The sequence below is a fragment of the Eptesicus fuscus genome, chromosome 7, assembly GCF_027574615.1.
Source record: "Eptesicus fuscus isolate TK198812 chromosome 7, DD_ASM_mEF_20220401, whole genome shotgun sequence".
NCBI classification, from domain to species: domain Eukaryota; kingdom Metazoa; phylum Chordata; class Mammalia; order Chiroptera; family Vespertilionidae; genus Eptesicus; species Eptesicus fuscus.
The window spans coordinates 92,972,134-92,999,967 of record NC_072479.1 but is presented as its reverse complement, the minus strand read 5'-3'; the positions used below and the strand labels follow the sequence as shown (position 1 = coordinate 92,999,967).

General features: G+C 40.6%; 1 protein-coding gene across 2 annotated transcripts in view; it reads left to right on the top strand.

Annotated features, from left to right (window-relative positions):
- SLC5A8 (solute carrier family 5 member 8) overlaps window positions 1–27,834 on the top strand; it is a 41,114-nt gene that overhangs the window by 441 nt on the left and 12,839 nt on the right. Inside the window, exons 1-9 of one of the 2 annotated variants that reach the window (XM_054719405.1) lie at window positions 1,243–1,440; window positions 6,339–6,404; window positions 8,803–8,854; window positions 13,376–13,443; window positions 14,451–14,605; window positions 16,652–16,792; window positions 19,728–19,857; window positions 24,208–24,296; window positions 25,444–25,556. In XM_054719405.1, coding sequence (XP_054575380.1) covers window positions 1,417–1,440; window positions 6,339–6,404; window positions 8,803–8,854; window positions 13,376–13,443; window positions 14,451–14,605; window positions 16,652–16,792; window positions 19,728–19,857; window positions 24,208–24,296; window positions 25,444–25,556 — 838 coding nt within the window. In that variant the 5' untranslated portion in view covers window positions 1,243–1,416. Of the gene's footprint in view, window positions 1–1,242; window positions 1,441–6,338; window positions 6,405–8,802; window positions 8,855–13,375; window positions 13,444–14,450; window positions 14,606–16,651; window positions 16,793–19,727; window positions 19,858–24,207; window positions 24,297–25,443; window positions 25,557–27,834 lie in introns of those variants that run through there. The other variant, XM_008144765.3, reaches the window with a different exon arrangement.

The window sequence follows — 27,834 nt, the reverse complement described above, 5'->3', positions numbered from 1 at the left end:
GAAGGGAGGACCCGTCAGGCTCCGGAAGGGATTTCCCAGGGAGCAGACTCACCACCAAGTTGATATCTCTCCCCATCTCTCCCGTGCAGGTCCATCTCCTCCCCAGGCCTCCCCTTTAGGGAAGAGGAGGGAAAAAAAAAAAAAAATCTTGGGACTTACTCTCAGGATCTCAGTGAAAAAGAGGCTTCCAAAGTAAATGGAGTGATTGGGACTAGTGCTCGCTAAGGCCCTTTCTGCAAAGTCTAGGATTCTGAGTCTAGAAGAAAGATTTTAAAACTTTTTATCTTGGGGGAGGGTAGGTCTAACCAGTCTCAGCTCCTCCTCCTTGAAGTGAATCCCCTTGTTCCAGGTTCTCAGGCACCAATCACTTTCCCAGGATAGCTGGGGAGGCATCCCCCCTCCACACACGCGTTTTCCAGAGAGGCAGGCGTTCCAATGGTTAAGGAACGCCTGCCTCTCTGGAAAAGATAGATATAAATACGTGTATCTATATCTACTCGATATAGATACACGTATGTATCTATATAGCATGTATCTATATCTACTCGATATAGATACATGCTATATCTCTCATCTCAGTACCTGCGTTTGAGTCCAGATTCCACCACTTACTAGCTAGGTAACCTTGGGTGACTTATTTTAACTTTCCGTGCCTGTTCATTTCAAAATGAAAATAAGAACACCACCTATCTCACTCAGTCGTTGGGAGGATTAAATGAGATGATGCAAGTGTACCAATTAAAATAGTATCTGCTACAGGGTAAGTGCTGAATAGATATTCGCTATCAGTGTTGTGGTGGTGGTGGTGGTAGAGGTGATTACCTTGGGATCGCTAGGAAGTTGTGAGGGTCTTAAACAGTTCTACCTTCTCTCACTACGGAAAGGTGCTTAAGGAAAACCATCTTTCCTATTGGGCAGGTCCCCTGGTTTTAGTTTTTCTCAAGTTGTCTGCAGGAAAGGGCTTTGCAAAGATGGTGAGTGTTTGGTTTAAAGAGCTGTTGAATGGGAGTGTTGGGGGAGGATCAAAGCTCAGGGCACGGGTGGGGCCCAGTTCAGTGCCCTCAGTGGTCTCCTTCAACCAGGCACTAACCCACGAGCCACATACACAAACCTGCAGAAGTTTCCTCTCTAATAGGCCATTATCCGGAGGGATCAGGGCCTCATTCTCAGCAGCTGCCTCTGTCCTAGAGCTTAGAGAGTGTTTGCTGCAATCCAGAGTCACTGAAAGGTGGTTTCCTAGTAAGGCTGGTTCAACTGGTGCTGTGGACAGGGCCCCAATGGCACAATCAGTGATGGTGACAAACATCGTGGGTTCCGGTGATGTCATCCAGGGAAAGGCACACCAAGGACAGCATTGCCTTCCTCTCTGGTCATTGTGTTTGGGAGCACTGATTCATCACCCGAGAAGTGAGCAGGATGCAATTTCTGTTTTGCTCAAAGGTAACAAATTGGCTGCTCCAGGCCAAATGCAGTTTTCAGTCATGGTTGTTTTGTGTGTGTGTTTTGTTTTGTTTTGTGTGTGTGTGTGTGTGTGTGTGTGTTTACTTTTATGGTGTTTTGGAAAAAAAAGAATTTAGCATTTAATGATAGTGGAAGTCAAATAAAATTCCAGATTCTGGCTTCTTTTGAAAACCCAAAAGACTGGTGATACTGAGCCTATATCCCCTGTGGCCACAGGAACTCCAATTTACAGCCATTGCTATCAGTCCTTATTTCTTTTTTTTTTTTTTATTTTTATTTTAATTTTATTTATTTTTTTAAAATATATTTTATTGATTTTTTACAGAGAGGAAGAGAGAGGGATAGAGAGTTAGAAACATCGATGAGAGAGAAACATCGATCGGCTGCCTCTTGCACACCCCCTACTGGGGATGTGCCCGCAACCACGGTACACGCCCTTGACGGGAATCGAACCTGGGACCCTTCAGTCCGCAGGCCGACGCTCTATCCACTGAGCCAAACCGGTCTCGGCGGTCCTTATTTTTTTAAAATATTTTTTTTTATTGATTTCAGAGAGGAAGGGAGAAGGAGAGAGGGATAGAAACATCAATGATGAGAGAGAATCATTGATCAGCTGCCTCCTGCATGCCCCCTGGATAGAGCCCACAACCCGGGCATGTGCTCCTGACCAGAATCTAACGTAGGACCCTTCAGTCCGCAGGCTGATGTTTTATTTGCTGAGCCAGAATCAGCTCGGGTGTCACTCCTTATTTCTATATGGAGGTCTCATTGTTGCATTTGCATGGTTACTTTCTTGTGCTAGATAATTCCTTATCTGCATTTATGTCTTTATAAAAAATGCAAAAGGGAAAATGTGCAGGGGTGAAGGGAGTTATTGTTTCAAGGGAGCTGTGAGAGAATGTATTTCTTAGTGGACACAGGGAATAGTCCAACATATTAATATACGAACTCCTGGCCAATGCCACTCGCCTCATGTATGTTACCTGATGGGACCTGTAGGCATTTGAGTCTGTGAGCTCTGATCTGTAGTTAACCAACACGCAGAAAGGGTTTGAAGGACCTGGCAAGAGGACTTCAATTCTCACAGGTGAATGCTGCTCTCATAACCACTGACCCGTGCCTCTGCAGGGCACGCGTTAACTCAACCAGAAACACATTTCCCACACATTTCCTGAGCGCTGGAGGCTAAGTTAGGAGGGTTCCAGCTAAGACAAACAAGAAAATCACTAATGTTTACTGAATATTCTAGGCACTGGCTGCCTGTTTTATATACATTATCAAACTCGGTCCTCAAAACAATACTTATAAGGGAGGTATTATGAGAGCCCCACTTTGCAGACTAAGAGGCTCAGAATAAATTAAGCTACATAAGAGAGTGTGAAGCAAAGCAGACACTTGCCTAGAGGCTGTGCAGTGGGGCATATTGGCCGCTTCTGAAGGCTCTGGTGAGTCCTCTGGAGGAATATTTTGTTTGATGGTGAGTGACGAAGCCACCCATACAGAATAAGAAGTCCAGCATTGAGTGATACTGGTGTTCTCACTCAAGTATGAAATTTCTCCCTGTTTACAGTTTGTTAGCTAAAATCGGCTGTTCAGAAGCATTTTTGACATCTATTTATCACTGCCTTCAAAGTATAGTCCAGATAGGAGTTTAGCAACTTCCAGAGTCACAGATAAGAGTAAAATGCAGGAATGCAATTTCACTCATCACTTCTTCAGTATCTTTCTGGATCCAGTGAAATCTGTGTGTTTGAACTGAATTGTCCAGACCCTTAAAAATTATTCAGAAGTTTTGTTGTCCCTAAATTATTCAATATTCTGAGGACTCTGACGGATCTTGATTGACTATAGGCACCTACGGTAGTATTTTTCTCTAGTTTTATCTGGAAATCCTAAGCTCTTCTCTGAACCTACTTTTCTGTGACTTGAGCTTCTGGAAGGTCTCCAGGTATTTCTTTAGCAGCCCAGTAACCACTGGTAGCCGAGATAATGATAGACTTCTTGGTTCTGTCTTGAGTTGGTCTTGTGTGAGGTTAAATCCTTAGGTTTGCTGGATCCAGCAACCTCGGGGGAAGGGGTGGGGGCGGGGAGTGTGGAGGGGAACTGGGGGAATTAACTTAATTGAACCAAGTTATTTGGTTCAACTCACTATATACATTCTTACCTTCATCACATTTTTTCTCTTCTGTTTTCTTTAATTTCCAGCAATTTAGATGCATATACCCAGAAAAGGCAAATACTCCTCTGTCTGTTCATGTACATTCATTTTTAATAGTTTTACTAAAAATATTCTGAAGAGATAACACTGCCCTGTTTCCAAGCTTACTTGATGGGTCATCTAAAAAGTCTTCCAAATTGTCCTTGGATGATTTTGACATGTAATTCACTGAGATTCAAATTCTCAAGGCCTATGGATTTGAATACCAACTTCATGTCTTTCTTCTGAATGAACAGTTTACAACATTTCCCCATCCATTTATATATTTGACTAGAGGCCTGGTGCACGACAATCGTGCACTTGCGGGGGGGAGGAAGGTTCCCTCAGCCTGGCCTGCGCTCTCTCACAGTCCAGGACCCCTCGGGGGATGTTTGCTGGGGGGTCCTTAGCACTGCCATGGAGGCAGCTGTGAGCCTGGCTTCTGGCTGAGCAGTACTCCCCCTGTGGGAGTGCACTGACCACCAGGGGGCAGATGCTGCATTGAGCATCTGCCCCCTGGTGGTCAGTGCACATCATAGTGACTGGTTTTCCACCAATTTGCATATTAACCTTTTATTATATAGTTTAGTCTCCAAAACCTTGCACAGCAAGAGAGGAAAGAATTATTTATAAGATCTCATTTTCAAGAGGAAGGAACATGAGATTTTGAGTGACTGCCCCAAGCTTGTGGAGTCAGGGGTAAGGTTGGGACAAGGGCTAGAACTCTTCCCCTAATGTGCTACACTGTATGCATAACTTTTATCCATTCGTTATTTTTGGAGGTCCTACTATGTGCCAATGCCATCACTCACTCTATAGGAGTCTTATACAGTGGTCAGTTTGTTTATTTGTTTAGTAGTGGTTACATGTTTTGGTATCAAATGGTCTTAGATTTTCATTGTGGCTCTGACAATTATTAAGTTGCAACATTGGGGTTCTCTCTGAGCCTGTTTCCTCATGCATTTATACTTAACTAGAGGCCCGGTGCTTGAAATTTGTGCACAAGGCGGGGGGGGGGGGGCGGTCCCCTCAGCCCAACCTGCACCCTCTCCAATCTGGGAGCCCTCAGGGGATGTCCTACTGATGGCTTAGGCCCATTCCCCAGGGTTCTCTGCTCTCTGTGGGGCCTGCCTGCTCCACACCATGGCGACGGCCAAGCAGGCCCTGCTGGGTGCTGCCTGCAGGCCCGCTTGCCTGCTCACAGGTCGCCGTGGCAACGGCCAAGCAGGCCCTGCTATTTGCTGTCAAGCTGCACGACTGGACCCACCTGGGGGCGGGTCCAGCTGTGCTGCCCACCCTGGAGTTGCTGGTTCAGCCCTGCCTGGCTCCCCAGGCCCTGCAGCAGCCGCGGCTGCTGCGGGTCCGGCCCTGCATCCCTCTCCGGCCCTTGAAGCAGCCTCGGTGGCTGCTGACCAGGCCCTCCCCCAGCTCAGGCGCATGGAGGCCCCTGCCGCCCCCACCCCCCCCGCTGCATGGGCAACCTCCTCGTGTCTGGTCGACCCATTACAGCATCCTGATTAATTAGCATATTTCTCTATTATATATATAGATACCTACTCATGTAGTTGTTGAGAGGACAGTATACAAAGCAAATACTTTATAAATGTTAGCTGTGATTATGGAGCAAAAATATCCTTTCCCCCTGTTTATTATCTAATGTCAGTTTTTTCTTTCCTCTTTTTTTTTTTTGCTTTATGAAAAGACTATTGTCAGTCTTAAAATTCACTCTACATGTGGTAATAATATTTAAGTGAAAGAATGTCTTAGACTCCAGTTTCATTCCAGCTGTGAAATTCTAGGATTCTAACTCTATAATACATCTATAATAATAAAAGCGGAATGTGATAATTAGACCGGACATCCTTCCAGATGACCTTCCCGACGAAGCTGAGACTGTGAGGGAAACCCGGGTCCCGGGTGCCTGCTAGTGGCCAGAGGGAAGCCTGGGTCCTGGGTGCCAGAGGGAAGCCGGTGCTGGCAGCTAGAGGAAGGAAGGCCTACTCTTGCATGAATTTCGTGCATTAGGCCTCTAGTCTATAATAATAAAAGCATAATATGCTAATTAGACCAGATGTCCTTCCTGATGACCTTCTGGATGAAGCTGGGGCTGTGAGAGAAGCCTGGGTCGTGGGTGCCAGAGGGAAGCCTGTGCTGGCAGCCGGGGGAAGGAAGGCCTTCTCTTGCATGAATTTCGTGCATCTGGCCTCTAGTTCTGATATATAATATAGGAGGTGAGCAGACTATATTATGAGATATAATAGATGTCAAGGAGAATCGGAAGAATGGCAAGGTTGTTGGCTCTGAACAGAAATTGACTTGGGCTGATTTAGGTTAAAAAATTATTGGAAACCCAGCTGGCATGGCTCAATGGTTGAGTGTCGACCTATGAACCAGGAGTCACAGTTCGATTCCCGGTCGGGGCATGCAGGAGGCAGCTGATCCATGATTCTCTCTCATCATTGATGTTCCTATCTCTCCCTTCCTTTCTGAAATAAATAAAAAATATATTTTAAAAAATATTGGAAGAATATGGAGGGTTTGGCTACAAAAGAGCAGCATAAGGGAGTTTTCTGGGGGTGAGGGAACTGTTCTGTATGAGTTCTTTACTTCCTAAGCTGCTGATTTTAAAAAAGTGTCCAGAAGTTTCACGTATTAACCATTTTTTCTTTTTTGGAAACAGTATTTAGAACTTCGATTTAACAAATATGTTCGTCTCTGTGGAACAATCGTCTACATTATCCAAACAGTAAGTAACAGTCCTTTAACTTTGACCTTTTGTCATCTAAAATGTTTTTAATCAAGGCATTAGGGCCACACTTTTTTGGTGAACACATGAAAGATAAAAAAAGAGATGTTGAAAATAGGAGGAAACAAAAAAAGCAAAAACACTTGTCAATACACAGCATCAACCCATAAGATCAGTGTTTTAACAAATGAACAGTGAACAGTGTTTAACAAGTGACTTTTTCCTGGGAAAACAGAATGATGTGAGTGAATGTTAAATATTATATTGATTAAACAACAGTTAACATTGTTTTAGAAAAATACGCTTTTCCTCATCCCTCCTCCCCACCCAAGTGACAGTAAGGTCATTACCGAGATGACACAGACTTTTGAAAGAGCTGTAGTAACCGAGAACGGGAATTGTTAACACTGGGAAAACAAGTTGTATGTTTCACAGTACTTTTGCAACATGTTTTCATGATGTGGGAAGACATTAGGAAATACCTTTGAAAGCATACTTAAAAAGTGAATGTGTTCTCTCTTTTAAAAATGGAACCTTAAGACCCAACTGAAGCAGTCACTGAGGGTAAAACAATAGAGCCATACACACTCTGGAGGTGTTTTTAAAGCCAAGCACACAATCCAGTAATTCAAGAGGATGCAAGTATAAATTTACTGATAGGCATAATGGGAAGCAAAGATTTGCCAAGCCGTCAGTGCCAGAGAATGTTTCCCGCCCCCCATCCTGGCCGCTGGAGGCTTGTCGTGATCGTTGTCAATGATTTATATCTACTCTTGGCAGCTAAGGGCTTTAGGGATGGGCTTGATAATGGAAGTCTAGGAAGAAGTTTTTTTTTATTTAATATATTTTATTGATTTTTTACAGAGAGGAAGAGAGAGGGATAGAGAGTTAGAAACATCGATGAGAGAGAAACATCGACCAGCTGCCTCTTGCACACCCCCTACTGGGGATATGCCCGCAACCAAGGTACATGCCCTTGACCGGAATCGAACCCGGGACCTTTCAGTCCGCAGGCCGACGCTCTATCCACTGAGCCAAACCGGTTTCGGCGTAGGAAGAAGTTTTTATTCTCATCTTTATTTATAATATCATCTCTCCAATCAAAAGCTACCTGAGCATTTGCTGTAGCACGGCAGAGTGCCTTTGTAAATTATTTGGCTAGACTTCATTTTATATATTAGTGAATTACATAACTTACGTCAGTCCTTAACACTTGCAGTATAAAAGGAAGGGGCTCTTTGGGGCCTAGTGGACATTCTGACACAGAGCTGAGACCAGTAGCTTGTATTTACTAACAGTTCAGAGCCCCTTCGGATCATTGTTAGAAATACCAACAGAAATGAAAAGTGGGGATAGTGTGGAGAAGGTGGCCTGTGGTAACATTTTCAAATCTTCAGCTTAGAATAACGACTGGAAAGCTAGGTCATTCTTACAAAAAGCGGGGAACTTTAGCATCTCCCATATGGAGGACTGGCTTCTAATACTACATGATATAATTCTTTTCATAATATATTTGTGTAGAGTGATCATAGAATTAGCTTCTCTGTTTTATATTTGAAAGATCAAGTGCAATGAAGATGATATTTTGAGAAAAAAGACCTTATTTATCTTATTCACTATTGTGCCCAGATTAATAAATATTTATTACATGTATAAATGAATAAAATGAATAATATAAAAACAAGTTGAAATGCAGTTTTGGTTGACTTTCAGTAGTTTATAGGGCAGATTTACACTTTTGTTTAATTAATGGACATGCAAACTTTTACAAACCAGTTTCCAAAATTTTCACCGTTTTCCTAATTAAATATGCAGTGATTAACAATTGTTTGAAGGCATAAGAATAAGGGGACCATCCACTTTTAAATTTCCATTGTTTCTTTTTAATTATTTTAGATCTAGGAAAATTGATTTCTAGCTTGAGTTGATGGATCACTATCTACACTAAGTACCACATGAAGAGTCCCTATTTTTTTAAATTATGTTTTTACTGATTTTGAGAGAGAAAGAGAAACATCAGTGTGACAGAGAAACATGAGTCAGTTGCCTCCTGCATGCACCCCTACTAGGTATCTGGCCCGCAACCTGGGCATGTGCCCTCACCGGGAATCAAACTAGCAACCTTTCTGTGATCAGGATGATGCTCAACCATGAGCCACACCAGCCAGGGTGAGATTCCCTATTTTTACAAAAAATTGGTCATAAGAGATTTTTGTAACCTATGATGATACTACAAATAGAAAAGGAGAATCAACCTTACTTAAATAACATTTTTCAAGTTATAAACAAATTTTACAAAGTGTATTGACACTGCTGTTTTAATTCACAATTGAATTTGTAGAAAAATATTGATATTTTGTAATTCATATAATTTATTTGGTCTTCTTTTCCTCCCCAGGTGCTGTATACTGGAATTGTTATTTATGCCCCTGCCCTGGCGTTGAATCAAGGTACATTTTAGAGTTACCAATTATGTCAATTTGTGGGTTCATTTTTAGTAGACCTTATTCTCTGGGAGATGGGAGCTGGAGGAATGCTTCCAGTAACCTGCATCAGCTTGGGTTAGGAAAGGTGGGCTCAGTGTCTACACTAGCAGTTTCTTTGGGTTCCTGGATCCATAGCTCCCAAGGTCTGCACATTAGGACAGAATTCACGGGGCAAGTGAGTCTCTGGGAAGTGCCAAACAGCCATTCTCCATCCCGTCAGAATGAGCGCCTCCTATAGACTAAATAGTGAATGACTGCACTTCCTCTCTGTGGCTCCAACCTCCAGCCCATCTCCAGGAGGCTTTTTTTTTTTTTTTTTTTCCTGTGTAATTTGGCTCAGTTACATTGTAAAATCTGGAAGGGAGAGAAGCCTTTCTCCTCACTTCTAATGTGGTCCAAAATGCAAAAGAAAAAAATCTGTGTGCTTTGAAATACCTGACTGTTCCTCGTGCCAAAATGACAGATGGCTATAGGGTCCTTATAAACAAATGTGTGAAGGTTGTACTGATCAACAAATTACCATACTCTCTGGATTTGGGCAGATAATAGCAGTGAAACTGGGATAGTTTATTGAGGCCTACATTCATGTTAGTCAGATTCTCAAAAGGCTTCAGGGAAACTCCACATTCTTTGAATTCTTATCAGATGGATTCTGTGATGGGAAGAATGTGGTACAATAAAATGAAAAAAAAAAACACACACACACACACAACACCTTGCTAACTCCACACTAATTTTTTAAAATTTCATGATAGATAGTAGTTATCACCCAAGCTTATAAAGTACAACAGTATCATTACAAAGAAGAATTCCATTATATAATGTACTCTTGACTTCTGAATGTGGGGCATGTTCCGTGTCAATAGTACCAGCATCATAAATGAATCACTTCATATGTAAAAAACTGAGCTATAAACTTCATAAGTTACGTATTGGCTTTAAGTGTTAGGAAGATGTTGGCTTTAGGGTTTAAATTGCAGTTCTAGGAAAAAGAGAGCAGTACTTTCTTTTTTTTTTTTTTTTACAGAGAGGAAGGAAGCGGGATAGAGAGCTAGAAACATCGATGAGAGAGAAACATCGACCAGCTGCCTCCTGCACACCCCCTACTGGGGATGTGCCCGCAGCCAAGGTACATGCCCTTGACCGGAATCGAACCTGGGACCCTTGAGTCCGCAGGCCGACGCTCTATCCACTGAGCCACACCGGCCAGGGCAGAGAGAGAGAGAGCAGTACTTTCAATATGTAAAGAAACCAAGGACTCTGTCCTTACCAGTTTATTGACCAACTCCCTTGGAATAAATGAGAACCTGAGGGACTGTATTTTGACCACTTGAATATCAATTGTGTATTTCACAGTAACCAAGACAGTGGACATATTACTTATTGTGTAACAGGTGCTCAGTAGAAACTTACTTAACTGAATGGGAACTGAACATTGATCACCACAATACGTCTAGTTAACATTCACCATCATATGTGGTTACAAAATTCTTTTTCTTCTGATGAGAGTTTTTAAGATCTTCTCCCTTAGCAACTTTCAAATATCCAATACAGTATTATTAACTATATTCACCATGCTGTACATTACTTTTCCATGACTTATGTATTTTATAACTGGATGCTTGTACCAGGATGTGTTTTTAAAATATTGTTATACCATCAATATATTTAAAACATTAACATTAATACCTCATTTTTGTCCAGCAGGGGCCTCCTTAAGTTATCTCTTGAATTCTTTTGACATGATTTCCAGTAGTATTTAATAGCTACCTGGAATAGCAAGATGTTTCAGTCTTACCTTGTACTAGTAAATTTCCTGGTCCTGTCTATTTATTCTAGGTCTTTTCAGTGGACAGAACTGGGGGATATATATTTAAGAAAACTTAAATTAAGAGTTTATACTAGCCCAGCCAGTGTCGCTCAGTGATTGAGCGTCAACCCATGAACCAGGAGGTCAGGGTTCAATTCCCAGTCAGGGCACATGCTCGGGGTTGCAGGCTTGATCCCCAGTAGAAGGCATGCAGAAGGCAGTCCATCAGTGATTCATAATTGATATTTTTATCCCTCTCTCCCTCTCCCTTTCTCTCTCTGAAATCAAAAGAAACATATTAATACTTCCACTTTTTCAAATTCAAATTTGGGTATTTGCCTAACTAATTTGGTTTTATATTTTGTCTCTTATTTTATGCTGAAACTCTTACATATGTGGGATAAACCCCATTTGGTCATGGTGTATAATTCTTTTTACACTTTTATCATTCGATTTGCTAATGTTTTGTTGAGGACTTTTGCATCTGTGTTTATGAGAGATATTGGTCTTACTAGTACAAGGTAAGATTGAAACATCTTGCCATTCCAGGTAGCTATTAAACACTACTGGAAATAATGTCTTTGTCTGTTTTTGGTATTAGGTTAATGCTGGCCTAATAGAGTGAGTTAGGAAGTATTGCCTCTGCTTCTGTCCTCTCAAGAGAGTTGGTATAATTTTTTCCTTAAATGCTTGCTAAGATTCACCAGTAAACCTATCTAGGCTAAAGCCTTCTGATTTGCAAGATTATGAATTCAGTTTGCTTAATAGATATAGTCTACTCCAGTGATGGGCAACCTTTTGAACTTGGTGTTTCAAACTTCGCCAAAAAACTGAGCATAACTCGGGTAGTGTGTCACTTTGAGGAAAAAACATTATTTCTCAAATGTTTCATCCTCAGGAGCAGCAAATGTTTCATCCTCGGCATGCGGCCGCCTCAGCAGCCGCGAGTCATCAGAAATGGCTACGCGTGTCAGTGCTGACACGCGTGTCATAGGTTCGCCATCACTGGTCTACTCAGATCCCTGTTTCTTCTTGTGTGAATTGTGGCAAATTTTGTCTTTCAAGGAACTGGTTCATTATCAAATTTGTGGCTATGGAGTCATCCTTCTATTTTATATAATACTAGAGGCCCGATGTGCTAAATTCGTGCAGGGTGGGGGGGGTGTCCCTCAGCCCAGCCTGCACCCTCTCCAATCTGGGACCCCCTCAAGGGATGTCCAACTGCCCGTTTAGGCCCTATCCCAGTAGGATCGGGCCTAAACGGGCAGTCAGACATCCCTCTCACAATCCAGGTCTGCTAGCTCACAACTGCTCGCCTGCCTGCCTTCCTGATTGCCCCTAACTGCTTCTGCCTGCCAGCCTGATCACCCCCTAACCACTCCCCTGCCATCCTGATTGATGCCTAACTGCTCCCCTGCCAGCCTGATTGCCCCTAACTGCCCTCTCCTGCAGGCCTGGTCCCCCCCAACTGCCCTCCACTGCAGGCTTGGTTCCCCCCCACAACTGCTCTCCCCTGCAGGCCTGGGTCCTCCCCAACTGCCCTTCCCTGCAGGCCCGGTCGCCCCCAACTTCCCTCCTCTGTCGGCCTGGTCACCCCTAACTGCCCTCCCTTGCAGGCTTGATCGCCCCTAACTGCCTTCCCTTGCAGGCCTGGTCCCTCCCAACTTCCCTCCCCTGATGGCCATCTTGTGTCCACCTGGGGGCAGCCATCTTTGACCACATGGGGGCAGCCATCTTGTGTGTTGGAGTGATGGTCAATTTGCATATTACCCTTTTATTAGATAGTATAGAGGCCTGCTGCATGGGTGGGGGCCAGCTGATTTTCCCTGAAGGGTGTCCTGGATCAGGGTGGAGGTTCTCTTGGGGCGTGGGGTGGCTTGGGCGAGGGGCCTGTGGTGGTTTGTAGGCTGGCCACGCCCCCTGGCGACCCAAGTGGAGGCCCTGGTATCTGGGATTTATTTATCTTCTATAATTGAAACTTTGTAGCCTTGAGTGGAGTCCAGGGCCGGCCAGGGTGTGCAGGAAACTGGGCTTCCTCCATTGCCAGAGAAACCCAAGCCTCCTGTTCACTCCGTGGCCACAGCCATCTTGGTTGGGTTAATTTGCATACTCACTCCTGATTGGCTGGTGGGTGTGGCTGGTGGGTGTAGCAGAGGTATGGTCAATTTGCATATTAGTCTTTTATTAGATAGGTTAATATGCCGCTCTACTAATTAGGTAAATGGTAGAAACTTATATAGACTTTTCTCTACCTTAGTCCCATTTTAGTAACATGGACAACTTTCAAGGGCTGGTAGGATAGTGTGTTTATTTGAACCATGGTGACAAGTACCATACCTAGGACTCTATTCAGTCCAAATAACTACATCATAGTATTAAGCCTTTTCTTAGCTTAAGTATAATGCAAATGTGTTTTAATGTATTTAATTTAGCTAATTTTGGATCTGTGTATGGTGTCTGAGGGTAGAAACCAAGTCTATTTAACTCAACAGGTAGAATTTTAAACTCCATTTGTTTTGGTACATCTTACAAGACTTGGACTTAGTTATAGGCAAGTGGGAAAGAGGTAGGTACCCAATAAATGATATGGCTTTCCCCTGATTTTTTTTGTTTTTGAGAAGTACTTTTATTATACATGGTTCATAATTATACATGCATTTTCTTTTCTTCGACAGTCACAGGATTTGATCTGTGGGGCGCAGTGGTGGCTACAGGGGTAGTCTGCACATTCTACTGCACGCTGGTATGTCAAGAACATTGTTTCTCCTTTCACTCTACACACTTGCTTTGCAAAATCAAACATTCCAGTAGCTATGTGCTGCAATCAGGGTTGTTCACACCTACTCTCCTACCTCCCAAAGTATAACTGTTTTTGGTAGGGAATATCCAGTCTGGGGTAAAATTTGATCCTTTGTAGAACATTCATCATAACTGAAAATGTTTTCTTTCATCTGAACCATGCAATGGTCCCTAATCTTATCTCCTAATTCAACCTTACTGTTGCCAAGTTATTATAGCTGTGTTTATATTATTCCTCAGCTCAGAAACCTGAGATAACTTTCCATTGCCTTTAGTGACAGTCAGAATATTGAAGAACCAGTATGGCAAGGCACTGATACTCCCATGGATGCTGGTCCTTAGAGTGGTGCAAGTCTTATGGGCTCTGTGGTGGGTTAGATTTGAACTCTTTAATTGCTGGATCTTTTAGGAGATAGGGCCTCCTCCTAAAAGGAGGGGCTGTTTCAGCCAAGGCCAAAGGGAATGAAGGGGGATACTCAGGAAGTGTGTGGCAGTGGCTAATACAAAACAGTTTTAGTGTTTCAACAATTGATATGACCTTCTGTGTGCATACTGTTTGAATATCAGCCCTGCCTATAGGATAAAAATCTATGATATTGCTGTTGCAATTTGATTCTGAATTTTCTTCCCAACAATCTCTCCATACCACTCCACTTTACTCCAAAATACATATATGTCTACATTCAACATACCATATACTTTGACCTATCTATGCTTTCACCCATGCTGTTTTCTCTGCTGGGAAAACCTTCTATCTTTGCCTCTCGTATGTTTGAAAGTTTGTCTTAAATATCACCTGCTCTTGAAGGCTCTTCCAACCTGTCTCTCTGGGGTGCACTTCTTGGCCAATATCCATGTATTTGGTAAGTTTTTATAGCAAAATGCATAAGCATACAGGTGCTTAATAATGTCTGATAGAAACATTAATCCTAATACACTTTCCCCTCAAAGGGTGGTCTTAAGGCAGTTGTCTGGACGGATGTGTTTCAAGTCGGGATCATGCTGGCGGGATTTGTTTCTGTGATTATACAAGCTTCGGTGATTCAAGGGGGAATCGGCACTATTATAAATGATTCCCGTAATGGTGGAAGATTAAACTTCTGGAAGTAAGTTGCTATTTACCTCTTGACTAATTGAATATTCCTTTCATTTTTGTTTTTCTGTGAAAATGATATCTTTATTGAAATAGTAACCTTACATTAGAAAATAAACCACTAAGGATGTGGCACAGAAATTGAAGCTGGCAAGTAAATGTGTAAGGAATGTGTAAGGTATCTAAGGGGTTAAATCAGTCAGATAGTACTTAGTGACATGGTACTTAGAATGGCACTTCCTCCTGAGAAGGGATTGATTGCTGCCCTAGGCGGTTTTGCTCAGTGGATAGAGCAGTGGCCTGCAGAGTGAAGGGTCCTGGGTTTGATTCAGGTCAAGGGTACATGCCAAAGGGTTGCAGGCTTGATCCCCAGTAGTGGGCAGCTGATCAATGATTCTGATCATTGATGTTTCTATCTCTCACTTCCTCTCCCTTCCTCTCTGAAATCAATAAAAAAAAAATATATATATTTTTTAAAAAGAGTATATGCTTCCAGATAATAAAGTCTGGATGAGTTGCAAGGGTGGGGTTGGGTGATAAGGGAAGAGATAGCAGATAGATAAGGAAAGGAAACCTCTTAAGAGAAAAACACTAAAAGACAGTGATTTCATTTTGATAGTTCTTGATTTCAAGCATCCTGGAGAATGATATTTATATTTCCCTGGCATTATGTAGTATGTTATTATGATGCCATATATATATATTTCCCTGGCATTATGTAGTATGATATTTATATTTCCCTGGAATTATGTAGTATGTTATTATGATGCCATATATATATATGCCGTATATTATTATTATTATTATTATTATACTAGAGGCCTGGTGCATGAAAATTCATGCACAGGGGGGGTCCCCTCAGCCCAGCATGCACCCTCTCCAATCCAGGACCCCTTGGGGGATATCCGACTGCTGGTTCGGGCCTAAACCGGCAGTTAGACATCCCTATCACAATCCTGGACCGCTGGCTCCTAATCATTCATCTGCCTGCCCCCTGGTCACCTCTTACTGCCCCCCCTGCTGGCCTGGTTGCCCCCACCTGCCCCACTCTGCCAGCCTGGTCACCCCAAGCAGCCTCCTTGTTCAGTTGTTTGGTTGTCCCTCACCCCCCTGCTGGCCTGGTTGTATGCAGCCATCTTGTGAGGGCATGAAGGTTAATTTGCATATTACTTCTTTCTTATATAGGATTATATCATGTATATATATAGTATATATGTATAAATATATAATTTGCATTATATACCATTATATATTATTTCAAGAGCATTGACTAGAAAAATTATAGCTGATGCCTCAAGTGTCAGCATAACATTTGATAGAACATGTGTTCAACAGCTGTTCAGTTTTCCTGAAGAAGAACTAATAGAGAAACTAGATATTTCATCACAAATATTAAATGTGGAAGTTGAGCTTTCTTTGTAACAATATTTGGTACAAGTCATAAAATGACTTTCAACTGTTAATCTTTAGCTTGTGCACACAGCATTTTAAGAAAACACAATTATAATGCCATAGTAATTTTCAAACATGAAAACCTTTAAACTATTAATTGACTGAATTCTTAAGTATGAATATAAATTAGAACTATGACTATACATGTGCTAGGAGAAGAATTAGACACACAAAATGTATCAAGTTTGTGTTTATTTCAGTACATTACCTATTGCTGTGATGTATTTAGGACCTTTCACTTTTTTTTTTTTTTTTTTTTTTTAGCTTCATGCTCTTCTCTGATTACAGCATGGCTTGTTTAAATTATTTTCTATGGCCACAAGAGAACAATTTACATAAATGCTCAGAATAATTAGAATATTAATGTTCCCCCAATCACATCCAGAATTCCCAAACCTTTGACCATTTCAATTTTATTTCATTGTACTGAAATTAGGAATATTTCTGCTGTTTATAATTACTTGATAAATGTGTACATATGAATGTATATATATTTATGTAGGTTTACATTGTTTGCTTCCAAAAATAATCTGGGGGAAAGAGGGGTTCCAATAGGGTGTTTTTTTTGCCAATAGTTCAGATTTGTTTTCTGTTTGTTTTCATTTAGTTTTAATCCTAATCCTTTGCAAAGACACACATTCTGGACAATTATTTTAGGAGGGACCTTCACGTGGACCAGCCTGTATGGTGTCAACCAATCCCAAGTGCAGAGATATATTTCCTGTAAAAGCAGATTCCAGGCAAAACTGTAAGCCTAACTATAGTATTTTTATCATAATTAACCATTAATTGTCTTTATAAAAACTCTTTCGTAAGTTAAGCTTCTATTTGCTCAAGTTTGTTTTTGGTATCATAAAATTCCAACAGATAAACCATGTACTTACTTATGAAAGGATGAAGTAGAACAAAGTGGTACTGTATGTTTGAAATAAGATATTTAAACATTTATATTAATTGTTAAAACAAATCTTACCAATAGTTATATATTATTCATCTGTTCACATAAGGAATTGTGGGGAAAATTGTAAATACATGGCTCTTGTCATGAAGAATCTTAGCAGCAAATTAGGAAAATATGCTCAAGTATGTAAAAAGTGAAATAACACTAGAGAGGTATAACAGTTCCATGAAACACTGTAACAATAGAGGAAATGTTCCAGAGCATTATATGCCAGATGTGCTGGTGTGTTTTATTTTCAAACACAGTCATGGGTTTATTATCCTGCTCTAGGACTTGCTACTTGAGTGATCCTGGGCGAGTTACCGAGCCTCTCAGAACTTCAGTTTCTAAACTTGTAAAATGAACATAAGACATATTATACATCTCATGGAGGGGATTGTAGAATACTGTGTTCAACACACAGATGGTAGGGGTCTAGTAAAGGTGAGTTCCTTTTTCCACCTCAAATCATGGGATGTGAATCCTGGTTGAGAGGTTCCTGTCAACCAGCAGATCCTAAAGAATGACCACATGTGGCAGGTAGAGAAGAGTGAGAGAGCATTTCAGGTAGGCAAAGTCATTTGGACAAAGCACAGCGGTCAGAAGGACCACATGGTCAGAGAACTCTCAAGCCCATCTTGGCTCGAGCCAAGAGTTTGAACAGTGGCTGGTTCTTTCCCAGGAGGCCTCAGGTAAACTTGTGACCACCACTCCTCATGCTGATGAATAGGCTGACTCAGCCCACAGGCATTTAGGGGCTTCAGAACTCTAAATAGAGTGATTAAGAGTAACAGGGTGATTGGAGTAGGAGATGGAGTGGCAATTCTATTTCTGTTCAAAGGAGAATATGAAAATATTGTGATGTCCCATGTCAGAACTCAATATATGGAGAGTAAATTGGTTTAGACATTACCTGTCTTTGGATAATCCCACAATGAAAAATCGATATGAATGTGAGTGCAATAACTAGATAGGCAATCCCCCAAAAGTGAGCTTAAAAGTTGTGGTATTATAAGGAGCTTTGAAGGCATGTAATGTAAATCCAGCAATCCACCAGAGTGGAAATGTATATTAGAACTAATGCCTTTCCCAAAGTAATTGTGCGCATGCTTTTCTGTTGTGTTGGGAACACAAAGCTCAAAAAGCCCACTTTTATAACTAAAAGAACAGTATTGGAGCTTTCTTAAAAAGAAACCATTTCCTTCCGAATAGCCCAATGGGTCTCCTTAACAAGGCAGACTCCCGGGGGTCAGAGGAACCATTTTCTCTGGCTTTCCAACACTGGTTCCATGGGAAGAATGAATCCCAGCCCAAGAGTCAGACTTACCCTGTTTGTCTGGGGACAACAACAGATGTTGGTAACTGATCTATTTGAATACCATTAAAATAAATAAAACGATATGGTAAAGTATTAAACTCACGTATAAGCAAGGGAAGTGTCTGAACAGGAAAGTGTCTGGGTATATTTTCTATGATTCGGAGATGAGATATAGTTACTTATCCTATTTTTAGACAATAACAAAACACAGTGAATTTAGTGAATCAAGGGAAAAGGCTAGCAGTCTGTTGTTTGGCACCTGCCGGGCACCTGTCGCCTGGCGGTTCTCCCAGAAGGAGACTCTGAGATGGAGGCTAGTATACCAGCCTCTATCAGGGAAGTGAAGGAAGGGAAGAAAACAGTATTGGCCAGAGGGAGAAGTTGGCCTGTGATACAGCCTCAACAGAGACATCCGGGGAGCTCTAAAGCTCTAATGATCCTCCAGGCTTGCCCCAGGTGAGGGTGAGGAGCCCTCTGAATCCATTGGTCATTAGATACTCCATGACTGTGGGGGTAATACCCCTCTTTGCCCTTGGGCAGCTTATCACAGTGTCTACTATAGCACCACTGGGGAGAAATGTAGGCACCTTAGTGAGAGAAATTCACTATTCAACTGATGATTAAGGCATAGCATTCAATGGCATCAATACTAATAATATCCACAACTACCATTTAGCAAGTGTTTATTACTTGCCAAGCTCTCTGCCATATGATATATATTATTTCATTTAGTCTTATAAGTCTGTGAGGTCAACATTGTTATCTCTAGGTGAAAATGAAGAAACTGAGAATCAGAAAGGCTAAATCATTTTCCCAGAGTCACGTATAGTTGGTAGAGATGGGATTTATGTTCAGGTCTGGCTCCAGCACTGTTCTATAAACCTTTGCACTCCCCTGGGGTGCACACTGTGCATTATAATGCTGAACATTGTTTGGGAAGATACTGTCCATGGAATATAGGCTTGCCTTTCATACTTAATGGATGGTATGACAAACCACAGTTAAACAGGTTTGATGAGTTGCTATGTAGATGCTAAGTATATTTAGTAGTTTATAATTGTATCACTTTTAAAAGGAAAATGAGTAATTGTTGCTGATCTGTTGACTATTAAAATCTTCATGACAAGAAACCCTGAAGTAGTATAATTAGATACCATTATAAAGCTAATAATGGCCTTGGAACTCCAACCAGGAAAATGCATTCATTCAATGGGAAAACGTCACCTATGTATTTCCAAACACATTGTTGATCGATGTCATTCATAGAGGGTTAGGCCAGGATAAGATAGGTAGCATTTTTCATAAAAGATAATGTACATTTATTGAATATAATCATGGAAGTTTCTTCTGTCTATGTAACAACTTACCTCTTCTTTGGGATGGAAATCACAGCTGTCATTTACTGGCTTGTTTTCACTTCTCTAGGTCTCTCTACATCAATCTTGTGGGACTCTGGGTAATCCTCGTCTGTGCAGTGCTTTGTGGGCTCGCCCTATATTCCAGGTACCGGGACTGCGATCCTTGGACAAACAACCAAGTGTCTGCACCAGACCAGGTTCAGTACCATGTCTTTCTTACATGTGCATTAGTGACATTCAAAACGCTTATTAGTTGGGAAGGAAGATTATGCATGTTCTTGTAGAGTAACAGTAAATAGGTACAATATAGTCATCTTTAATTTCTATAAAGCATTTGGCAGGTATAGCAAGAATAAAGAATGCTGTATCCAAGTTTAAAATATTGAAATACCAAGAAAATTTCAAGCCAAGTGTTAAATAGTTCAAGAAATAATGCAAGGCTGGGAGTAGAATTGTAAATGTAGTTTTATAAAGCCAAAACTATATATAAGCCATATTACTGTAGAACATTTTGTCATATTGTTAGATATCCCATTTTTAAATAGTTTACTTTTCAGTTTTGTTTTTAATTATAGTTGGTTTACAATCATGTCTAATAAAAGAGTAATATGCAAATTGACTGTCACTCCAAGACATAAGATGGCGTATTATGCTAATTAGACCGGGTGTCCTTCCGGACAAAGCCAGGGCTGCGAGGGAAGCCTAGGTCCCGGGTGTCTGCTAGAGGCTGGAGGGAAGCCAGGATCCCAGGTGCCAGAGGGAAGCTGGTGCCGGCAGCCAGGGGAAGGAAGGCCTATTCTTGCACGAATTTCGTCCATGGGGCCTCTAGTATTAGTTATATTAGTTTCAGGTTTTCAAAATAGTGATTTTGTTATCAGTGGAAGTGGGGTATCTCTTTCCCCATTGGGTGCTGGGGATTGGGTTCTTACGCTATCTTGAGAAAAAGAATTTTCTAAGATTTGCACAGGAGGATGAGGGATTTTTATTTGCATGGAATTACATCCCTGCGTTTCTAAAGTCCCATTTCCCTTAAACCAGTACTGGAAAATGTGCAGGGGGATTCAACAGAGCTAAAAGCAAAGCCAGTGTCCAGAGTTCTTGTCCTATAGTGAAGTTGGGTCCCACAGAGCATCAGGCTAGTTACAGTCCATTAGTCCATTGTGTATGCCACATGGCCCTGAGCCATGTGGGAATGCAGCAGAGTGCATCCTCTACAACAAGAGAGCCAGGAGCCCAGGGCACAAGAGAGAACTATTTTGTTTAGGACAAGCATGTCAAACTTGGGCCAGGCTCGAGTTTGACATGCTTCGTTTAGGAGTTTAAGTATCTCAGATTTCACATCCTTGTACTGGCTACACCTATCCTGGCCAGTGACCTGTTCCCAGGTGTGACTGACAGGAAAATACCTTCCCTACATCACCCAGACTTTACTGGGCATGCCTGTAATATCTGCCTTCCCTTTGCTCCTTCCCTGTTAATTGATAACCAAGTTATTTACAATGGTATCAATTTGACATTTTTATACCATACAGTGTGATCATCCTACTAATTCAAGTGATCATCTGTCATCTTGCAAACGTACCACATTATTATTGACTATATTCTCCTTACCTTTCAGTTTTTAAATGACAGAAAAATGGATGGAGTGAGTGACCATTTACTGAATATCAACTATGTGATGAGATTCTGTGCCATGAGCCTTGCCTGCTTTATCTCAGTCTCACACCCTTGTGATTCTAATCTTACAGATAAGGGAATGAATGAGTCTCAGGTTACAGAAATTGCCCAAGGTCACATAGCTAATAAATAAGAATAGCTGCAAACACTCATAAATACTTGCCATGAGTCTGGCACTATCATAAGTGCTTTGTATAAATTTCAACTTTTAATTCTCACAGCTACACTCTGAGGTAGGTTCTATGATTATCTTACTTTTAAAGATGAGGAAAAGGAGGCACAGAGAAATTAAGTAATCAGCTGGTAAACCTGGAGTCAGGATTGAAGCGCAGGCAGACCTCCAACAGAGTCCTAACTTTGAACCTCTATGCCATATATCATCTTTCAGAAAGTGTAGCTAGAATTCAAACCCAAGTCTACCAGAGTACAAAGCCTGAGTTCTCTTAGTTCTTGCCACAATTATTTTCTAAGACTCGCCTGTCAATCGAGTGCCCAGGTGACTCATTAGAATTGAAGATAGGCTGAATTTTATATTGGTGCAAATGCATAACATATTCCCAGAAAGATATAATTTGTGGGATTAGAAAAATGAGAGCATTCTTGATCTGTGTATCTCAGTCCTCTCTTAACACATGCCCTCCTTTTGATAAACAGATCCTTCCTATTTTCCCAGAGAATCTAAGAATCGTGTTTACTCTGAAGATGGAAGCACTCTTCCATTATATTCTCTCTAGTCAAGAATATTTGTGATTTTTTTGTTGTTGTCAACCTTTAATGTCTGTAGTTTGTAACATGAAGACAAAAGAGATTAAAAAAATATATATATATATCTCTAATATGCCTTCCACTTACCCTGAGCAAACTACCCCCCCTCAAAAAAAAAACCAAAAAAACACACACATACTACAACTTCCTAACCTTGAGGCTCCTTGTTATAAAAAGCTTCTAAGAGACTTGTACACATACACAGATCACATAGAGTGTGTGCTAACTTTCTGAAAAATAAAAAGGTTTTCTCCTTACAGGATGTTTCCAGTTATGTGTTGTTATTTCAGTTAAGATTTCACTGGGGATGCAATACAGATAAGGCCCAGTCAGTAGAAGATGATAGGGACATCTCAACTGAGGAATGTAAAGATATGTTTCTGCTACCCTCTGCAGGAGCTCACCCTGAGGAGGGAGGATTACTACCTAGATATAGTTTTACTAATTTCCTCTAGTCAGCCTTACCTCGTTGATTCTGCCTATACCCGAGAGGAACATTCAGAATGTGAAATATTACACCAAAGATTTTGAGGAAAGTTGATGACAGGGTAGAGGATTTTAGATCTCATTATAACACTAACAGTAGATGCTTTACTTTTGCTTAGGTAGAGAATATTGCTTGAAGTTAAACTTGTAAGATATCTTAGAAAACCGGGTCTTAATATCATAAAGAAGTGCTATTCTCATTTTCTGTGAATAAAGAGTTAGTAAGCTTTGGAGAACATGGGGGAAGAAGCATTGCTAAGAGAATTCTGTTCATGCCCTTGAAACAGAGGAGGATGTTCTTCCATATCCCAACCACTGACCTTTGTTGAATGAAATCAAAGAGTCTGATAAGGTAGGGGCTTCATCCACTCTGTACTATGGGAGAAGGGAGCAATGTTGCAATGCAAATGAGAGGACATTTTTTTTCCGGAAAATTATCCACTTAGGCCCCTTTTGATTTAAAAATCATTTTTGCTGCCCTAGCCTGTTGGGTTCAGTGGATAAAGCGGCAGCCTGCGGACTGACGGGTCCTGGGTTTGATCCTGTGAAAGGCGGTACCTTGGTTGCAGGCTCAGCCCTGGTAAGGGCTTATGTGGGAAGTAACCAATTGATGTGTCTCTCTGTCTCTCCCCCCTCTCGTCTACTCTCTCTAAAACTCATTGGGGAAAAATATATCCTTGGGTGAGGATTAACAAAAAGAAAAATAAATTTTGCCGAAAGATTGCCATGTAGCACAGTGCTGAAGTCATACACCTTCCTATCCTTATTTAATATTTACTTTTTAAAGTAATTTAACAAAAATAAGTTGGTATCAGGAACTTTTATTGTTTTTATTAATCCTTACCCAAAGACATGCTTACAGATTTGAGAGAGGAGAGAGAGAGAGAGAGAGAGAGAGAGAGAGAGAGAGAGAGAGAGATCAATTGGTTGCCTTTCTGTATGTGCCCCCGACTGGGCTCAAATCCGCAACCTTTTGGTGTATAGGACAAGGTTCCAACCAACTGAGCCACACCAGCTAGGGAGGTGTCAGGAACTTTTTTAAAAGAAGGCAGGTATTTACTGACATTACTCTCCACTTGTCACTGTGTCTCACGCTACTGTAATTACACTTCCAGTCCTGGGCAGTGATTGAAGTTCACAAGGATAGCCTTGAGTCATCAAGTAAGGTTACGTTAAGTAACTGCTGCTTACTTAAGCACAGAGGTGTATAAACTATTTCCTTTAAGTCAATTTATTATTTCAAAGAATGAGAATAGCTACCTTTTAGTAAGCATCTACTATATTCCATATACTGCACTAACAGCTTTACATAGATTATCTACTTTAACTCTTATAGCAACTCTATGAGGTTTGTATTATTACCCTTATTTTACAGATGAGGAAACTGAGGCTCAGAGAAATTAAGTAAAAAGAGCCACATCTGAGCCTGTAGCCTTAACTGCTATGCTCTTCTTTAAATCTTAGCAGTTAAAAAAAATTTAATTTTAGATATTTGGAAATTTCAATTTTGTGGAATAGCTAGCTACCTTTAGTTCTCCAAAAACACAGAATAAATGAGGCATTGATGAATTATATTTGGTAGCATATAGTACTCAGGAGTAAATTTTGGAATTTTTCAGCTCATGCCTTATTTGGTCCTGGACATTCTGCAAGATTACCCAGGACTTCCCGGACTTTTTGTGGCCTGTGCTTACAGTGGAACATTAAGGTATGTACTGTGACTCTAGTAATACATGGTTTCCTTGTTGAGATCTTTCTTTTTTATTGGCTATTTTATTGGATAAAACTGAATTCTAGACATGGGCACAAATGGCCCAAAGGAGACAATCTGCTTCAGTATCCTCTGTTGGTCCAACTTATCTCTATGGGCTAGCAGTCTGTTATCAGTTTCCACTTTAGCTTGGTCCCTACTATCTAATACACTATCATGTACCCTATAGGGTCACAATAATGGTGATGAGTGATGGTGGCTTTCACTAATTATCAAAAATGGGTGCCCACAGTCTTGGTTTAAAATATACATAAAATGGCTAAAATGTGGTCAAATGGAAAATTAGAATTAAAATGTCCTATTTACATGCTGAATAATATATTTGTATTTGAACTGATTCATTTCACTTTCTTTCTGTGTTTGCTCCAGGGAATTCTTATTAACAAACTATAGCATATGTTAGTGAGGAACCAGGAAATTAATATTATTTATATTTATGGCATATGTTAGTGAGGACTTATGAAGATATTCCTTCTGTGCACATAGAAAAGTATGTTTTAAAGTCATCCTATATAATAAAGATATAATATGCAATTGGTTGTTACTCTGTGAAGCGTAATGACCAACCGAGTAACGATTGGATCACGGATCAGCAGGCAGGTGAGGCAGTGAGCTACAAGCGGGCGGCAGAGAGCTACAGGAGGGGGCAGGGTTGTAAGGTATGAGGAGGGGTGAGGAGATGGAGGGAGCTAAAGGAGGGTGGAACAGCGGGCAGAGAGCTACTGGAAGGCGGCAGCGAGCTACTGGCGAGCTACTGGTGCACGGATTCATGCCTAGGGCTACTAGTTATATAATAATACTGCATAATCTATGTAGATTCTTTCCATAGACACTGAGGATTAATTGCAACATGGAAGCAATATTAAATTATCCTTTTTTTTTTTTTTTACTTCTAAGCCTATGAGTGTTGCCTGAATCATTCTTGGATAACAGTGTTCAAAAGAGGATGCTGTGATCATTAAAAATAATATAGTAGAAATCTAGTTCTATTTCAGAAGTAATGTGTTTTTCTCTTTCTCATTCTCACTTAAAATATTATTAAAGTTTAAATATTCTAAATCAAAAGTCTTATTTTCCCTTACAGCACAGTGTCCTCCAGTATTAATGCCTTAGCAGCAGTAACTGTGGAAGATTTAGTCAAACCTAACTTCAGCTCGCTTTCAGAGAGATCGCTCTCTTGGATTTCTCAAGGAATGAGTAAGTTTCATTTTCACAGTTCCATTTTTTTAGCTCTGGGAGTCAATTTTTAGAGATACTCTTCCCCATGGAAGATTCAGAGTAAGAACCTCTGAGTGTAAATATATGCATATATGTATGCCTATGACATATTTGCCATCAAGATTTGGGAGACACATCAAACAGTTCATTGTCAGGAACCCAAAGAACCATTTCCATGGGTTCTATTTGCCTTTCCTTTCCTATTTTCTTTCAAGCCAAATCTGTTAAAATCTTAGCCACAGGTGAAAAACCATTCATCATTCATCCCTTTTCCTTTTCAACTTTAGACCAAAATTTTAAGAAATATCCTAGTTTGGAAGCAATAGCCACACTTTTTCTATATTATCTAAGGAGCTGTCTAATTGTATGAACGGAAGATAAAGAAACAGAGCATTGTGACTTTTGACCTGACTTGATTGTCTATTCCATCTGCACACATACATTGTCCTAGAGAAGGTCTATAAAATCATGCAAGGAATGCTCATGTTCTATTCTTAGATTATAGAACCTGAATTGGGGTTAAATATCAGCTTGAATGGAAAGGTTCCCAGATGACTCACATGTAATATCTGACTCAAAGAAATCTCTCTAGTGTACTTCATTCTTCATTTCGACATCTTGGGTATACATGTTTTAGAATGAATGACTAACAGCCCTAGCTGGTTTGGCTTAGTAGAAAGAGTATCATCCTGCAGACTGAAGGGTCCCAGGTTCGATTCCAGTCAAGGGCACATGCCCGGGTTGCGGTCTTGATCCCCAGTAGGGGGGCATGCAGGAGGCAGCCGATCAATGATTCTTTCTCATCATTGATGTTTATATTTCTCTTTCACTCTCCCTTCCTCTCTGAAATCAATAAAAATATATTAAAAGCAAAGAATAAATGATTAACAATTAAAAAAAAAGAATCTTTAACCTTAGCACAATAACGCTGATAGACTATCAAAGAACTTGTAAATAGCCTGTTTTGACCCATACTTCTATATATAATTGCCTTGACTAGAGCCTGGAGCAAGTACTTAATTTATATTCCCCATTGTCCCCTAAATGTAAATAGTATTTAATCCTGGAGCATAATTTCATAATGATGCAGTGTTTCCTGAAGCGTACTTAAACTGGCTCATTGCAGGATTGTTGAAGCTGGGTGATTTAGTAGAACAAATAGAAAGAAGCTTTGGAAGCTAGATAAACCCCATGTTACTTCATTAATTTACTATTAGGCTTGAGCAAACTCAATAACCCATTTGAGCCTCCGTTTCTTTTTTTTAATATATAATTTTTATTGTTGACAATATTACAGATGTCTCCCATTTCCCCCCCCCCTTTACTCCTTTCCATCCAGGCCCCCCCTCCCCCAACCAGGCCTTCACCACACTATTGTTTCTTTATATGGGAAATAGGGAAAAATATTTACTATTAGGTTTAGAGATAATGCATATAAAATAAGAGGCACTAGTTGGTGCTCAAAGAAGAATACTGCTGATGATTAATAATGAGATTTATATTAAACTAGAGGCCCGGTGCATGAAATTCGTGCATGGGTGGGGTCCCTAGGCTTGGCCAGAGATAAGGGCCAATTGGGGCCTTCTGGCTGTCAGCCAGGACCTTCCTTCTCTCCACGACGCCCCCCTGGTGGTCAACGCACATCATACTGAGCAAACTCCTGAGGGGACATTTTGCATAGTAGCCTTTTATATATATAGATGATTATCTCAAGGTTTTATAGTAAGGACTTCATAAAGAAGAATATGGCAGATGATTGGACTGTGCTTTCATTAACTTTGAATACCAAAATCCACAATGGTGCCTGTTCATGAGCTACCAAATGGAGAAGAACCAAGCTAATACTATTTACATTAGGATTCAGAGGCATAAAAATCATTGCAATAGGAGCTCTTTGCAATAAATTAATGTAAGGTTTTCCAGATTATTTGCCCAATATACTTAACAAGGGTGTGAAGTTTAGTATAAGATAGAAATAACATAATATAAGGAATGCACTAATTGTATGATGCTCAAATTTCTCATTTATTTTTCTATATTTTGAATTTTATGTGTGGGAAATTATATTGACTAACATCAGGCGATTTTTGCTGAATGGAAGTCTTTAAAAAGAAAATTGGGGGGTGGGGTAAGTTTTCCTATAATTTAAATAGTAAAACTTGTACTTGGAGAAAATCTGGAAAATGCTGAAAGTCAAAAAAAATCCCATAATCTGACTACCAGTGGTGACTTGTGACTTTCTATAAACAAGTTTGGG